The sequence below is a fragment of the Populus nigra genome, chromosome 1 (genome assembly GCF_951802175.1).
Source record: "Populus nigra chromosome 1, ddPopNigr1.1, whole genome shotgun sequence".
NCBI lineage: Eukaryota > Viridiplantae > Streptophyta > Magnoliopsida > Malpighiales > Salicaceae > Populus > Populus nigra.
In genome coordinates, this window is record NC_084852.1 from 8,750,337 (window position 1) to 8,769,114 (window position 18,778).

Below are 18,778 nucleotides of genomic sequence, written 5' to 3' on the forward strand. Positions count from 1 at the left end.
AGATGAGGATAAAATAGTTCCCAATAGATAAAAAGTGCGTTTGTCTTCCTAATGGAAATTTTTTACAATAATTGTAGAATAATGACGATGATAATATATCTTGGTGATGGTGATAATGGTAGTTGGGGGTGGAAGCAATGGTGAGGTTATGGCAATAGTAATGGTAAAGTAGTGATGATTTTTTAAAATAATTGGATGATATTATAAGAAATTTAAAAAATATTTAGAGTTGAAAATATTTTTTAATAAATAAAATAAATTTAAACATTTTGACCTCTCCACTCTTAAAAAAGCAAGGATATAGTAAAGAAATATGGGCTCACATGCCCAATGGACTTAATTAGACCTTGTTAACCCATTTTATGACCGCTCCCCTCTATAAATAGGGACAACTAGTTCTTTCCCAGTGAAACCCTAGTCACCCACCAAACGTGACGGCTGCACGCAGCACACAAGTCTCTCTTCTATCTAAAGGTAATCTCCATTCTGTTTTGGTTGATGATAAAGAGATTGTTGTAGTAGCTAAGCAAAAAAGATTTCATATGTCAATGAAACATGAGTTAATGCTATCTGGTGCTACATTTTTGCTTCCAGGAATGTTGACATGGGCAGAAACAAAAAGTAGAGAACTTTCATATTTGTTTCAATGGCTGCCTTTCATTTTATTCAAGCTCTAGGATTCCCATCAAGAATCCATGTTTTCTTTCCTACTGGAGATCAGAACAGATATAATATTATCAACAAGAAGCAAAGGGGTTTTCTAGTTTTTGCTTCTGCTGATAAAAAATCTGATAAAGAGATCTATCTTAAATCAAAGGTACTTCAAAAAGAAATGCGTTTATGCTTGTAATGATATGTTTTTATAGTTTCTTTTATTTTTGGGATTGCCCAAGATTTTACAACCAGACATAAATCAGATGTCTACCGTGTTTATTGTGGTAGAGATTGTTACATGTCTGGAAAATTGAAGAGAGAGAAGGAAATTTGATTAATGGGGTTCCCACTCGTCATTTAACCCTCTTGAAAGTGTCCATCGTTGCCCAATAACACACATTTGATTGTTATTTGAGCTACATCTGGACACTACATGTCAAATTTTATTTTGCACATATTCGACTGCATGTAATTTGGTAATGTGTCCTTGAGCTCTTTATCAAAAAATAACCTGAAAGTCTGTTTTGTGAATAGAAGAAACATGTCAGACGAAATACAATTTACATTTTTGAACAATGGAGTCTTTGTGCTGATAATATATGCAAATAGATGTGTCTTTACTTTTCCATTTTCGTTTTTAGTGATACATGCAATGGATATACATAACTTACTCAATTTAAAATGGTTTGTATATATCAACTTTGCTGGCAGTGAAGAACCATAGTCGAGAGTTCACGTGGTTTTTCCCCCTGTATTTCCTTATAACTTTTGGTTTCTTTAAAAACTATGATGATGATCCGGCTTAAATGTTTGCTGTTTTGGCATTTTGGTTTAATGATTGGTTCAATTTGTCTGTGAAGGATTTCCACCCAATGAACGTGACATCGTAAACAAATCGACTCGTGTATTTATTTCTCATTTGTTAGCTCGATATGAAATCAGACATAAGTCAGATGTCTACCGTGTTTATTGTGGTAGAGATTGTTACATGTCTGGAAAATTGAAGAGAGAGAAGGAAATTTGATTAATGGGTTTCCCACTCGTCATTTAACCCTCTTGAAAGTGTCCATCGTTGCCCAATAATATACATTTGATTGTTATTTGAGCTACATCTGGATTCTACATGTCAAATTTTAGATTGCACGTATTTGGTTTCTTATATTTTGGGAACGTGACCCTGGCCTTTTTGTCTTTTATAAACATCAAACAAGGGCAATGGATTTAAGCTTGTTGTGGCATTTTGATTTTAATAGCTTCTTCTTCTAGTTCTAGCTAGCTGGTTGCTTCGACATAAGGAAAACGTTCAACGTTCAGAATGGGTAGTTTTTGAGGATATGGACTTTGATGGGGATTTAGGGATACCACATGCATATGAATAACCAGAATTCTCAATAGCATTTGAAAAAGTACCAACATAATAAGAATTAAGGAATATTAACAACATACTCATTTTAGGGTAAAAATGAAAGGGGGTTCTTTCCTGTAGTAGTTGGAGTTGTGGCACAACAGCTGGATCCTTCCTTGTGTATAAATGAAATGTATTTGCCGGTTGGGTGGTCAACGGTCATGCTGTCTGGCAATCCAGTTCTTTATAAAATAGATGCCGGTCTTTGGGGTCCTCCGTTTACCAAATCAATGTGAACATGAGTTCTAGCCAACGGAAATTAAGTTCATTTTTTTATCCTTTTCTTTTTCCAGAGGTGGTACGTCTTAATATTTTGAGCTGTTCTATTATTCCCAACCGTGTCTAATCTGAACTAGAAGGAAATCTCTTCTTTTGTCGCCCTGAACTGTTAATCTGCTTTGTGCTCATTGATTGTTTAAATATACGTCAGATTATTTATTCATTTGTATAATTCTTTGTCTGACTTTCCTTTACAAAAAATAGACAACTAATTGTCTGATTTTAGGTCGAGACATTGTTACAGAGTGTAAAATGGGACGACAAAGGTTTGGCAGTGGGCATAGCTCAAAATATTGACACAGGAGCAATATTAATGCAAGGCTTTGTGAACAGTGATGCACTAGCTACAACAATTTCCTCTCAGAAGGCAACATTTTATAGCAGGTCACGTTCAGCTCTGTGGACAAAAGGAGAAACGTCGAAGAATTTTATCAATGTTCATGACATCTATCTTGATTGTGACCGTGACTCTGTATGTTAATCCTGTAGTTGGAATTCATCAACTTTCATCTTTTATTGTGCTTGGAATTGATTTAAATGGGTTCTTTTTCAGATAATTTACCTTGGGAAGCCGGATGGACCTGCCTGCCACACAGGGTCAGAAACTTGCTATTACACATCAGTCCCTGACTTGTTAGAAAATAAACAGGTGACTATATCCAATCACTTCTATTTTATTTTATTTATGAATGATGTCCCCGTTTATTTTATTTCTATATTTATTAAATTTTGATCATTGATGGCAGGTTGATGGAAATAAGTTTGCGTTGACAACTTTGTACTCTTTGGAAACAATAATATCCCAGCGCAAAGCTGAATTAGCATTGCCACAAACTGGAAAACCTTCATGGACTAAGCGATTACTACTTGATCATGACTTACTCTGCTCGAAAATCAGGTACTTAGCTTTGTTTGAATTGATATGTAAGAGTTCCTATCCTCCTGCTCTTGAGAAAGCTTCATATAGATCTGAGAACTATTAAGAACATCAAATTTCAGGGAGCTGTTGCATCCTCTACTTTGTTAATTGATTGTCTCAGTTTATTTCACTACTAAATGGAATTGACTGATGAATTGCGCCGAGCATTAAGGTCAAGATTTCTTTCAATGTCCTCAGTTTTAGATCTTACTGTCCTGTATTTTGCTTTTTAGGGAAGAGGCAGATGAATTATGCCGAACACTAGAGGACAATGAGGACCAAGCACGTACTGCCGCTGAAATGGGGGATGTTCTTTATCATGCCATGGTTCTAATGGCAGTTAAAGGTGTAAAAATAGAAGAGGTGCTAGAAGTTCTACGGAAGAGATTTTTTCAGTCAGGTATCGAGGAAAAGAGAAGTCGTGGGCTGGGAAGCTAGGCGTGATAACCGGTGTTCATTGGATTTGTGCTGTTTGTGGTCTTGGCTTCGGAATCTGTTGTCACGTTTTGTAACTAGAGCTGTTTAAATGATTTGCAAAATCTTTGCAATGCCCAATTCTCGCAATTATTTCCCTTGTAATCATTTGAGAAAGATAAATAAGAGCATCTTGATGATCTGCAGTCTACAATCTAGTTTTGTATATAGGCTTCGCTTCCCAAATCCTGGGGTTTTATATTTTTTTTATTTCCGCATTAACTTAAAGCAATCATTCATTCACTTCATTTTCATCTAGATCTCTTAAGATTTTAGTCTTTGTTTTGGTTATTGATTTTTTTTTTAGTTGATCTTCTTACATGCATACAAGATATCTCATGTATGTTAAGTACAGAACATCAATGTAAATAATCAAGAGCTCAAGACAATTTAATGAAAACAATTGTGTCTGGCTTCTTATAGAATCATATTGTTCCTACTTTTAAAATTGGGAAGTTCCTAGTTGCCTATTATTTGTTTATAGTAAGAGTCTCATCAGTTCTGTTACCTTTTCTATTTTCCCAATTTTTCCCAATTTTAAAACTAGGAACAATATGATTCATCACTGTATTGCTTTTTTTCATTCCAAAACGTCTGAGAACCTCCAGTGTGTTTGACAGATATAAATTCCATTATCCTTCTGTAACACTTTTATATCTAAAAAAAATCTCATCTTTTCTAAATCAGTCATATCGAATATTTCATTATTGATTTCTTAAACTCTAACATCACTTGCTCATCATCCCCAATAAAAATCAAGTCATTGACATAAACACTTATAATTAAAAATTTACCTCTACCGATTTGTTTGACAAACAAGGTTTGCTCACTGATGCATTTCTGGAACCTGTCATGAGTAAAGTGAGCCTTAATGCAACTAAACCAAGCTCGAGGAGCTTGTTTTAGTTCATACAAGGTCTTATGCCGTTTGTAAACTTTGTGCCCACTTTCATTCTGCTCATAGCCTTTTGGTTGCTCCATGGAGAAAAGCAGATTTAATATCGAGTTGATAGATGGGCTAATTTCTCTGAGCAGCTAGAGCAATGATCATGCGAACAATATCCATTCTTGCAACTGAAGCAAATACCCCTGTGTAGTCCACACCAAGGTTGTTAAAATCATGATTTTAACACGGCACGGAAAATGCAATACAAACTCGGATCGTAAAAACGGATCGTAAAATCGTAAAATCGTAAGGAATTTTAAAATACATTAATAAAAAATTCATGCTTCAAATAAAAATTCATACATAGTTTAAGTACCTGAAAATACATGTTTCAAATAAAAATTCATACATAGTTCAAGCACCTTAAAATACTTGCTTCAAAATAGTTCAAACATCTTAAAATACATGATTCAAATAAAAATTCATACATAATTTAAATAACTTTTCATTAGCTAATAATTAACAACCATCTTAAGAGGATTATTAGTTTGCATGACACAATCTGCAACAACCAACTCGCTAACTGAAAAAAGAAAAATTAGCACATAAAGCAATATCAAATTGATCGGGTTAAATAAATGGTTAAAAATATAGTCGAAGTAATCAAATTTATTAAAATTAGTGTTTTTATTTGTATAAATTAAATTATGACACGAGTTAAGCTTTTAATTATGAGTTTCGCGAATCAACCTATTATAATAAATATAATTTTTTAAATTATCCCGTTACTATTTTTATATTTAATTTATATTTATAAAATCTCTTCTACTTGTTATCGTACTTTTAAAAAACATAAGTAATTTAAGAGGAATGAATAGTAAAAGATATGGGGAAAAAATCTGAATTAAATTAGAATTTAATATTATTGCCTTGACGAATTTTGTTACATTCTATCTCTGCAGCCCTCTTGATTTCTGACATCCACTTCTTTATGGTATGCACTATGCAGACAAAATTCACATGTTCTGCAACGAGTGAAGACCGCGTGACTGTGCATTTAATTGCACAACCAATAGGCACTGGACAACTGGAGTAGGGGGAGACATTTTGCTTCAGTGCATGCGTTCTGTTAAAATCGTGAAATCGGCCCTAAAATCGTGATTTTTTGTGATTTCACCTGATTTTAACGATTTCACCCGATTTTAACCCGATTTCATCCATTTTCAATTTTTTCAAACGATTCAGCACGTAAAGCATGTTTTGACTCGTAAAATCGTACGATTTTACGAGTCAAAACGCGATTTTAACAACCTTGGTCCACACCATACTATTAACTATAACCCTTTGCAACTAACCGGGCTTTAAACTTATCCACCTCAGCAAACTCATTAAGCTTGGTCTTGTATATCCATTTTACTCCAATCTTGTTAGCTCCAGCTAGTAATTTAGTCAAACTCCATGCTTTATTTTTCTGAATTTACTGTATTTCAACATCCATAGCTTCCCTCCACTTGTAACTTTTCACTGCCTCTTCATAGCTTAATGGATCAACAAAAGTTACAAGTGCCATATTTAGCTCAGTTTCTTCCTTTGATAATCCTTCTCTAAAAACATAGTCTTTCATCCAAATAGGAGCAGTTATTTCTCTTCTTTTATGAAGATTAACATCTTCTTCACGTGTTGTGTTTGAAGACATATTTCCCGAGTCTTCAATATCATGTCCATTTGGCTCTACACCTGAGCCTTCAGTATCACCATTTGTCTCTGCACCTTAACAACCATTTGTCTCATCTTTATCAGTTTCACTTTCTTCCCCCCATTCTAAGTCCATTTGTAACTACTTTGTGTAACTTATATCCTAGTCCCAGTGTTTCTCTTTTTAAAAAATTATGTCCCTGCTAATTACAATTTTCTTTGCAACATGATCATACAACCTGTAACCTTTGGATTCTTCACTCACTCTTTAGTAATACACAACAAAAGCTCTTATTTTCCAGTTTGGTTCATCTTGCATTAGATATATGGACATGTGCTACACATCCAAACACTCTAAAGTGTTCAACTGAGAGCTTCACTCCACTCCATGTCTTTTCTAGAGTCATGTCTTTAACTGTAAGAGTGAGACATTTATTCAACACATATATAGTTTAGTTTACTGCCTTAGGTCAGAAGTTTTTGGGAATCTTTTTCTTGAAAGCATGGACCGCACCAAGTTTATCATTGTCCTATTCTTCCTCTCAGCCACTCTATTTTGTTGAGGACCGTAGATTGTAGCGAGCTGCCTCTTGATTCCATTTTGCTTGCAAAACTCATTGAATTCGATAGAGTTGAATTCACCACCTCTATCAGTTCTTAAACACTTAATAAATTGTCCAGTTTTCTTTTCAACAGACTTTTTAAAATACTAGAAAAATTGGAAAGCTTCTGATTTTTCTACTAGAAAATAAACCCATGTTTTTTTACTATAGTCATCAATAAAACATAAGGAATACCTTTTCTTGCTATTTGAGATTGGTGTGATTGGGCCACAAATGTCAGCATGAATGAGTTGTAGCCTCTAAGATGCTCACCACTAGCTTTTCTTTGGGATGGAATCTCTATGTTGCTTACTAACAAAACAGGCAGTGCACATTGTAGTTGATGCAGGAAGTTGTGGTACTCCTCAAACCATTTTCTTGTATTGCAAGGTTCTTAGTCCTTTATGACTAAGATGACTATATCTGCAATGCTATAGATGTGAAAGATTTTGTGCATGTGCATGTGCATGAAAATAGGAAGTTTCTTTGACTTGAGCACTTGCCATTAATACAAACATTCTATTAATTGTCATCTTGGTTTGAATAATCAAACCTCTCACAAGATGGTAGATTTTGAACATCCCTGTTTTGATAAGAATCACTAAACCTTTTTCTTGTAACTGTCCTACACTTAGAAGATTATTCTTCAATTTAGGTACATAAAACGCATCAGTGACAACATGATGAATGCCATCCAAATACAACTTGACATTTCCTTTCCCGATTACTGTCATTCTTGTAAACATTTCATTTAACTCATAGAACATAGCCTTGTCTCCACACATATGATTTGAACATGTAGAATCCAAGAACTATGCGTCCTCACGCTTAGTTTCGTGCAATTCCACATGTTACATTAACAATATCTCTTTTTCATTATCCATTTCAGCATAATTTTCCTCTTTGGTCTTTATGGGACATTCATACTAAAAGTGGCCAAGTTTATGACACCTATAACACTCTACAGTGGTTTTGTTGAAAGCATGATGTCCCTGCCTCTTCCTCCTCCTCTAAAAACTCTTTTACCTTGGCCTACCATAAAACCTATCTTCAGATGTCACTTTTAGGGCTTGTTCTTCCCCACTACTTTTCTGGAATTTTTGTTCATGTATAATCAATGAGTTTTGCAACTCATCAATTGAAAGCACATCAATGTCCATTGATTCTTCGATTGAATAAACTATATAATTGAATATGTCAGTCAAATCTCAGATTTGCTTAGAGGTGTTCTTCTTCAGGATAGTCTCTAGAATAGTCATATCAATGGTTTGAAACAAGTAATTCTTCACTTTCAAATCCTTAAGCTTTAATTCCTCAAGTTTTTTTCGTTGTGCTTCAGTCATAACTATTCCTACTTCTAGCTCCACATAACCTGTTTCAACCAAGTGCTAAAATTCCTTAGATCTCAAGAAATTCTCCCCCAGCATGCTCCAATGATCAAGATGACCATCAAAATATGGTATGGATGGTTGAATGAAGTTGTGATTGCCTTTGTTCACCATCTCGCTTTTTTACTCTCCTTTATTTTGCAAGTTACTAAAAAAACTACGGTTTTTTTTCTCAGGCCCAGTGGGAGCTTTGATACCAATTTGTTAAGAATAAAAGATCAATGTAAATAATCAAGAACTCAAGACAAATTGAATGAATAACTTAACATTGAAAACAACTATGTCTGGCTTCTTATAGCCTTACAGAAATCCTAACTGAATGAGTAACAATAACACATTATATCTCAACTAATACTACATGATTCATGGAGCTAAGAAGTTGACAACTAAGCAACAATAACAAACTTATTCTAATAACAAACCAACAACAAACTTATTCTAATAATAAAGTAATAAATACCAGTAATTCTCAACAATGTATACAAGATATATGAAAGATTGATTTTATAAAAATGAATTTTAGATTATTGTTAAAAAAAGGTTAAGTTAACAAGAATTAAAATGAACATAAAAAAGATCTTTTTTCATGCAAAAGATGTGGCAAACTTCAATTTAGTTTTTTTTCCTCTCTCCTTTTATTTTATTTTTTATTTTAAGCATATTTAATTTTTGTTTTGGTCCTAGATATTATTTTTTTCTTCATGTTTTAATTCCTAGATGTCAAGAAAGGAAAGGTATCTAAAAAAAAAAACAAAAAGTTTGGTTAACCATGAAAAATGATGAAGTTAGAGTTAATGATTTTATCTTAAAGAGGTGAGTTTGATAAATGTAGTTATTCTTCTTTAAATATGCTAAAAAAATATCGAAGCTTGTGAAGTTTTTTTATTTGGTTTGATGTTTAGTTTTTAAGGTAATTATATGGTGTTTAAGGGTTAAAAATAAGTTTATTGAGTTTTCTAGATTGTTATTGAAGTATTGTTAGGTGAAAATAAGATGAAAATTGAATTTTTAAGGTTCAAAATTTTAGATTCTGATTTTCTAATAACCATTACAAATTTGGGTCATTTTTATGCAAAAGGTGTGGTAAATTTCGATTGAGTCTCTCATTTTCCAATTTTAGCATATTTGTAATGCTCTAAAATTTTAATGCAATTATTATCTTTTTAATTGTTGTTTATGTGAAATTTAAGGGTAGTTTTTTTTTTTAATTTTAAAATAGTCTCTATTTTACCATCCATTTAATTTACAAATACCTCCGTATAATATTTATACTTACATGTTAGTGTGATTACAATCCTTACAAATCACATGCATAAGTTTAATTTCAATACAATTGTTATAAAATACTAGAACTTATATGATTCGAAGGACCAAGCAACTTGATAATCTTTTTATGAGAATTGAGGCCTTCAAAAGAAAACACATGTAAAACACACGAGATCATAATTTTTTTTATAAGTATTCACCTCATCATGATTATTATATGTTACAATTATATGAATATAACTAATATCATTAATCTATTCTACATACATTAATCTGCATCATTTTCAATTTAATATTTTCTAATTAATCACCGATGAACTCTTCTTTTTCAATAAACAGATTATACTAATGTCATCATATATGTATTAACTTCTTGATTTAACACCTATTCCATAGCTCATCTCAATATGAATTTCACTCATTCCTTTAATATTTATTGAATCCATTTTAATTTTTTGATAATATATTTCATTTCCACATCTTATTTTATCTCTACCTCATTTAATTCATTGAGTGTATTTAGTTTATGCCATCATTTCATTTTACAACAGCCTTAATTTATACCACATTTCATCTCTCCATTACAATTATATATCTTGTTGACTTTTCCAAGCTTTTGTTTTATTTCGACCAATTGATTTCGTTAGTTCATCACATTATCCATTATATCATTATTGATTCATCAATATCAATTTTAATTCCAAAGTCTATGATATTAATTATGGCTTATCCATATTAATATTTTTTTACTTAGTATACTTCAAGTCCATTTCTGGTTTATACATGCATTTCATTCAATCTGACTCTTTTTATTATGTCTTTTATCTTGAATATTTCTTAAAATTACTCATAATACATTTCAATATTTATTTCCAACTTAAATATTTTTCATATCAATTTGTTGTAAGTTCCGTTATTTTTCCAATATAAATGTTTCTCTTGCCTATTTATACCGTATTCAAATATAACATAATATTTTTTTTTTATTACAAACAATTTAGATATCACAAGTTAAATTTTATTGTTATGACCCCTTCAAATATCACATATTAATATTCCATTGTCAGGGTCCGTTTATTATTATTTTTTTTATCATTACTCATAAATATTTTTTGATACATGCAATGAACACTCAACACAATTGAGTCCTAGTAGCCTTAGGCATGCCCGTAGCAATATCAACCATCACACATTTCTTTTCATCTACTCCACATATCATTTTAATGCGATATAAATACGTCTGTAATTTAAAATAATTTATAGCTAGATGTTTATCTATTGAGAAATTAGGAATATAAATCCACATATGTTATCTATACATTTTTACAAATAAAAAGGGTTAAGTTTAGATCTTTAATTCAACAATACATTCTAGTTGATACACACCCAAAAAGATAACATTTTACATATATGTTCGATGACATAACAAAATACTATCTTAACTATAAAAAAACTAATGACTTGGAGAATAGATCAAGATGGTATGACTGTATGGTGGGGGGAGGGGTTTCCTGCATGTTATATTATATTTCAAGCATTAGAGAGCATAACTTTATTTTCAATAAATTAAATGAATCAACATAAGTATTCAATTGATATCATGACGTAACCAAATAACACTGCCCCTCTTTTACTTAATAACTTTTAACAACTCATTTTATATTTCTATTAATTTATATCTTCGTACATTAAAATCGCGTCTACAAGTTTCTTTCCTTCTCAAGCTAGTTTTCATTCACGCGTCACATAATGGGAATGAGCACATTGCTCAACCTTCATCTTAATAGCGAGTCCATTTCAATAATTTAAATTCTACATAATGTCTAAACATAATGGCAAACTTTATTTCCTCAACCTCTATGCCACTGGTAGGTTGACATCAACTTTCATTTCTAATAGCAAATTGGCATTGACCTTGATCTTAATCAATGGCAGGCTGACATTAACCTCTATACGTAATGACAAGTTAACATTTCTTAAATCACATCATCTTCTCATCAGGAGTCCAATTCTTATAATTCCATTTCAAGTCCATAATTACATTTACTCCTTTTCACATCTTGATACTCATCAATAAGATCACAAGAAAAAATTTGATTAAAGATTTTATGTATGAAATACTATAATTGAAAAGGGTAGGGTTTAAAAACACCTCTTACTGAACGCGCTCCTCCAACTGCAGAAGATGCCACTCTAAATGCCTTTCATGATACCAAAAAAAATACCCTTATTAATATCTCATTAAATCTATTTTCATGAAATCTAAATCTTTATGCATAATTCTTCAATGTAACCTTTCTTCAACTTATCATATAAAGATTTCAAATTCATTTTCCATAGTTTATATCTATATCCTATGCTATCCAATTTTCAATGACACATATTCCCATATAAATTTCTCTTATCCCGTCATTAATGTTTTATATAAATCCATTATATTGTAATGCCATAATCTTGCCTAATTGTCAATACCCTCTAATTATACACCTTACCTTCCAATTACTTTCCAATATCTCACTTATAAGTGATTCATAAGTCATTAATGTTTCATTATATATATTTAGTTTAATTTCACCTTAGTTTCCATTTAAAATTCCAAGTTATCTATTTTATCATCTTACTCTAGATACCTTTTATTCCATAATCATTACACTTATAATTTTTTTTTATCTTTACATCTTTTTATGCTATACATGTTTCAAATATGAGTTGTTAATTTAAACACTCAATTACTAGGTTACACAATCTCTTTTCCCGTATCTTTATGTCACCAACACACCATTAACCACAATCTATAAAAACTATCATCAACAAATATCCACACATAGCTGGCCTTAAAGGGCCTTGTTCTTCCTTATCCATTTATCTCAATTTTTATCTCAAAACCCATCATCACATTTATTACACATTTCACAAACCAACATATAACCATAAACCATTTATCTCATCAATTTATTAAAAAGTTTTAATTTAAAGTACATTGCAAATTTAATTACAATTAAATTAAATAATTAAATTTCTTTTCAATAATCATCAATATACCAACATATGCTAAATACATACGAATAAACCAACATTCACTTTAGTTCAGTAATTTTTCGTTTTCATCCTAATATGGCCAGCCCTATGCTCCACAAGAATAACAAGTTTTGCTCTTCAATTGTTTATTATTTTGACTCATTCCTATCCTATTCCATCCCAATTACATCACACTACCATACTTTCACATTTCCCTTATTTTTATTTAATAGCTCTAATTCAAAATTTAGATATTTTGCATAAAATCCACTTATTCTAACTTAAACTTATATAATTGAGTTTAGAACTCTTACTAGACAATTAAATGAGTTTCGAATGTTAACCAATTAAATTTTTTCCACTCCCTCCTACAATTGCAATGACTTCTCTCTCTAGAATCCTCTTCTCTCTCACTTGATTTTTTTCTTAAATCTTGTGTTTGATGTGTTTAGACACATTCTTTTCAGGAAGAGAATATAATTTTTTATTTATTTTAAATTCCAAAATGCTATTATTAATGGCCCATGTGTCATCTTCTGTAATTTAATTGACTGTTAATACTCTTGCAAAATCTTTTTAAAATTTGATTGACTTGAAATTTTAACTGAAGATAAAAAAATACGTCAGAATACTTCACATAAAAGTTTATTTTAATTAAAAAGTTAGATTAAGAGTTATGTTTAAAATTGTAAAATCGGATAATAAATACTTTTCTATGCTAAAATCTAAACTTACGTTCCTACTTCATTTACTTAAATTATCAAGATTTTTAAACTAATTTATTAGGAGTCCTGGTTTTCACCATGATATGCAACTTGCATAGTGGATAATAATATCCAATCTATCTTGAATGCCAGCTTGGAACATGAAAAAAAAAAAAAAACAGAAATTTAAGAGGCAGGCTAGCTATCTCTTCAACTCTGGTCTATATTGATGTCTTTGAAAAATCCAGCTACTCTCTAGCCTTGGACAAGCTGTTGTAGAAAAGTCCTGATCACCATGTTGTTCAGACAATAAAGCAAACATGGGAGTTACTTTTATGGGGGCAGATTCTTTTCAACACGTCGTCTTAGATCATAACACAAATATTCATTTTAGCATGATATGATATAATCTATGGCTTCTTTTAAACAGAAGAAAAAAAAAGTTTTTAAGTATGAGTGGATGCAAATATGATATATGAGTAAAATACCTATTTGAAAAATAAATTGAGATTGAGGTGGATGCATGGAATAAATGCAAAAATCAAACATAAGAGGGGCTCCTATTATTTTATTTTTATTTTTATTTTTACTTCTAATAAAATGTAACAAGATTTAGTATGAATTGGTGTATATGGATAAAACTTATAGGAAGGTCTTAAAAAAAAATAAAAAATTAAGTAATTTATATTGAGCTTATACTTTTTTTAGGTTCATTGGAGGGTTTTCATTGATTGGAAACTTATTTATCTTCATAGAATTTTGATATTTTTATTTTTATCTAGAAAATATTTTTTTTTCCATAAGGAATCATAATGTCTTTCTATTGGCTTGCTGAACTATTTATTAGCTTTTATTTGTGGTGTACAATTTCATAGAATCTAGTAAGTGATTATGATCGATTCGGTATAAGAGATTGAATAATGTGTATTTTTTTTTGTTAGGGATTTACCAGAAAAAATATTGCATCTTGCTCCAACTCTCTGTATATAAAAGATGTCGAGGTTGGAACCATATAATATGTGGTCAGTGTTTAGAGTTTAAGATCAAGAAATTTGTTTTCCATATAATCTTAGGTTCGAGTTTTGTAGTTACTAATATAATGGCTACTGGAAGTTTATATAATCGTTAATTTTAAGACCTGTGAAATTAATTGAGATACGTACAAGTTAATCCAGATACTAATGTTAATTAAAAAAAAAATGTCCAATCTATCATAATAGAATATCATAATAGAAGTTAAAGACGGTATTTATGATGCATATATAAATTCACAAAATCCAAGAAGTAACCACTAGCTCATAAATACAAAAGAGGGAATAAATTCGTGGAGTTCAAAGCTTTAAATATTGTATCGTATAGAGTGATGAATGAATTTGATTCATTAAAAATTCACCGATGAAAAACATTTGTTTCGCTTCTATATCTTATATCTATAATATTGTTAATTTGATGGGTTTTTTTTTAATAAAAGTCTAGAATCTTAGATTATTAATTGATAAAATAATAGTAAATTCAAAATTTTTTAAATGATATTGAAGAAAATAGTATTATAAAAAAATTAATAAATTTTAATAAATTCTTTATGTTGAACGACATTATAAAAGAATATTTTAAATTATATCTATATAAGTTTCATATCGGGATTCATAAAAACAAAACAATCCAATTAATTAAGATGCACAACACGAATTTTATCTATATAATTTTGCATTTCTCAATAAATATAACATATGTAGTTATACTAAATGATTATTCTCTTTTAGTTAATGAAAAACTTAATATTTTTAATTCTCTAAGTTCAAGAATTTATATATAACTTAAAAAAAACACATTAGAAACTCTTTCTATTCTTTTATTAACTGTCTTGTGTATATGATTCCATTCATCTTGTTTATCTTGTGGTTGAGAACTAATGATTAACTATTTTTATAAATATTTTTTATTTATTCAGTGAAATTATATCTGTATTTATTTTTGTTTTTTTAGTTAATTTTTATATAATCTTTAAATATCAGATTTTATTTTATTAACGTAAGTGTTCAGATCAGTTTGTGTATATCTCGATTGATTCCACAAGTCTTAAAATTAATAACTATATAAGTCTTTAGTGATCTTAAAATTTATAACACCAGAAACAAACTCAGGGGCTTTTATTTTTATAAAGCTAAGAAGACAACAACGAACCCGGAAAATCGGAAATGCAAGGATGAAGGCCAAACAATAATAAATTTCGGTCTATATTGATGTGTTTGAAAAATCCATGTACTTGACCAAGTTGTTCCGCCATTAATGACAGAAACGAAGGTACATTCGGAAAGACATTTAAGGTTTTGAAAAAAAAAAAAAAAAAAGAGAAGAAAAATATCTTCTCCAAGCGCAGATCCTATATTCTATGAATTTCTAAATTCTCTTTTGTAAGCCAGAAGTAGAGAAAAAACAAAACAAAGGATAAATTAATTAATTAGGAACTATAGCAGCAAAAACAACAGCGATGAAGTCATGAATCTGCAGAGAAACTGGAAAACGATGGCTGTACAACCATGTAATGTACAGAAAAATCGACAATTAATACTGCAAATAGCTCCATTACAAGTTTACAACAAATGTATTCCCCTCGTATAAATATTAGTTTCCTATTGATCAATAACGTTAAGACCAGTCTCTCTTTCAATCATAGATAGCTAGCTCCAGTTTTCAAATTGAAAGAGATTTTTAGCCCATAAGTTTTGGCCATCAATAAAATGGATGCCAAAATAATTTTAGATGTGTTGACATCAACCCATCTAAAATCATAAAAATAATTATTTTAAAATAAAAAAATTAAAACACAGCCTTAGTAATATAAATTTTAGATGGGTTCTACCCGTGTTTCTAAAAAATTAATTTTTTTATTAAAAATTAATTTTTTAATATATTTTGGATCGTTTTGATGTGCTGATCTAAAAAATAATTAAAAAAATAAAAAAAACATCATTTCAATATATTTTGACACGAAAAATACTTTAAAATATAACCGTAATTACATTTTCAAACAGGCTCCGGTAATCTTTGGATCAGTCAATACCCTCGTACTACTGCCAGCATCAGTCAATACCATCATATCTCGAAGAGTATTTCATTTGCAGCCAGTCTGGTTAACAGTCAGTTAAAGAACCCCAAAAAACCTTAATCGTGATTATTTACCAACAATATAAATAATTATTTTTGAACATTTATCAATATCTAAAAAATTAAACATCAATATATTCAATTATTTTTTTTATTATTTACTAACATTAACGTAAGTAATTTTTTTGATACATTTACCAACATCAACACAAATAATTATATATGTATCATAACCACGATTCAAAATCATGATTTTATTATGTAATCGCTATTTTAAATTGCGATGGTTAAAAAACTACTATGGATTGCGATTTCATTTAATTTATGATTTAAAATCATGATTTTTATTTAAATTATTATTCTGAATAGTGGTTATTTAACAATAACATCAGTGTTTTAAAAACTATGCAATTTTCTAAAAACTTTTCATAAGAGGATTGCAGTCCAAAAAAATATACCTTTATAATAAATCACTAACAATCTAACTTGATCTATAGTGGGTTTTATATATATATATATATATATATATATATATATATATATATATCAATTCGAGATATGGAAGTTCCCTTGCCAAACACTTATTTACTCATCCACGCACAACTAAGAGCTTTTGAGACCAAAACAAACCATTTATTTACTGGGACCTTAAAAAACAAAGACTCAACTCTTACGTGGAGAATTGAAGCATAAATTTGCCTTGTCTTTATTAGCAGCATACAATATCCACTCAACAACACTGGAAAATAAGAACAATATCAAAATAAATTACAAGCTCAATTATTGAGAACAATACTACCACTTCATTATGCTGGACAATTTAAAACTCTGAAGTATATATGAGCCAGCAGGCCGAGCTTTTCCTTAGTGCTTTGGAGCCTTTATGTAACCCACATGGGTAGAATTTGCAACCTTAGTCAGCGTTAGGAGATCATAAGCAATGGAACACTTGGACGAATCCTTGTTGTAAAAATAACCTAAACACTTGCAGTCACTCGAACATTTCTTTCCACAATCATCCTCCTTCATTGGTCCGCTTCCGCTTGCATACTTGCTCATGGAATGATCAACACCTTCTAGTTTATAGTAAAAGAAATTCTTGGAACCACAAGCAGCTGGCTTCACCGGTTCACAGTTCTTGCTCCAGCCCATTAGTCCACTCGGCAATGGGCAAGCAACACATTGGCTGTCTTCACAAAGCCCAAACTTACCACCACATCTCTCTGGTAATTGGCACTCGCTATCCCAAATACCCACTTCTCTGGAGAAAAGAGTGACGGTCACTTCCCAAGAACGCGAGCGTACCATGTTATTGAAAGTGTAGATTCTGAGATTCCCATCTATCCCAAGTCGAAGGAATGACAATGTGCTGTTGTAGTTGGGCCTCGAGAGAAGGGTTACAGAGCCAGTAGAGAACTCGAGAAGGAGGTCATTGAAATTGTCATCGGTATTAGGGGTACTATTTAGGGTCACATATTGTAGACGACCTTTATCTGCACTAAACCAATCGGATGTGTAATAGATATATGGTCTCGGAGAATTCGGACTCTTATAATACATTGCAAGTCTTTTGGGTTCCATGACCAGGCTATAGGATCCATTAGAATTTGTTTCCTCCGAGGCTCGGCTCACAAGCCTAGTTACACCTCCGACTCGAAGAGATTGACCCACCAAGAGGGTATCGGTAGGTGAGTCAAAACTTTGCCATATAAAGTTTCCCCTGGAGTCATGAAGCACCATATTACCATTTGGTAGCATCCGCAGGCCTACAACACCTTTGTTGGCAGTGTTGGTTTGCCAAGCAACCCTACCATCAGCATCTGCTAAGACAAGGTTTCCATCCTCACCAAATGTAAGAGTGGCCTTTTCACGAACTGGGTTTCCTCGGTTGGCTTCCCAAACATAACGCCTCAGCGATTCCGACCTCCTAGTTCCCATACGTATAGCGAGAGTGTATGCATTAGGAGTGCTGTTGTAAAAAAAGAGTTGGAAAACGGATTAAGTTATATCCAGGGGACGAAAAGTTGCCCCATATTCTGTAAGGAATTCCCCAAATTCTCCCTCATTGACATACTTAAATGTGGAATTTGGAGGGACAGTAGATTGGGCAGTGATGGATATTGAGAAGAGCAAGCAAAGAGAGAGAAAAAATGACAATTCCATAGGAGAAGACATTATAATACCTCAGCTTATCTATCCAACTACGAGTGGCTTTGATATGAAACCAGGCAGGCAGTTCTTTTATAGAAGATAAGGATGGCATTTTAGTAACCTAACAAAGGATGAGGCTCTTCACTTCTCGTAGATCTTTTTGATCGAAACCACCTTCAGTCGTCAAACATGTGCTTGGTGTATTAATGGATGCAGGCTCTCTGCAATA

The 18,778-nt window shown here is 31.4% G+C and overlaps 1 protein-coding gene and 1 pseudogene across 2 annotated transcripts; one reads left to right on the forward strand and one right to left on the reverse strand.

Annotated features, from left to right (window-relative positions):
• The first annotated feature begins 351 nt into the window (after window positions 1-351).
• LOC133670355 (histidine biosynthesis bifunctional protein hisIE, chloroplastic) lies at window positions 352-3,885 on the forward strand. Of its 2 annotated transcripts, XM_062090839.1 has the most exons (6): window positions 352-474; window positions 595-817; window positions 2,565-2,810; window positions 2,892-2,987; window positions 3,085-3,236; window positions 3,491-3,885. In XM_062090839.1, the coding sequence occupies exons 2-6, from the start codon at window positions 647-649 to the stop codon at window positions 3,693-3,695; spliced, it is 870 nt and encodes a 289-aa protein (XP_061946823.1). In that variant the 5' UTR covers window positions 352-474; window positions 595-646; the 3' UTR covers window positions 3,696-3,885. The 2 variants fall into 2 exon arrangements, with proteins under 2 accessions (XP_061946823.1, XP_061946833.1); XM_062090849.1 differs by lacking the exon at window positions 595-817 and having other exon boundaries at window positions 392-474.
• A 13,278-nt stretch (window positions 3,886-17,163) lies between these two features.
• LOC133702294 (epidermis-specific secreted glycoprotein EP1-like) lies at window positions 17,164-18,573 on the reverse strand (annotated as a pseudogene).
• Between the last annotated feature and the right edge of the window lie 205 nt (window positions 18,574-18,778).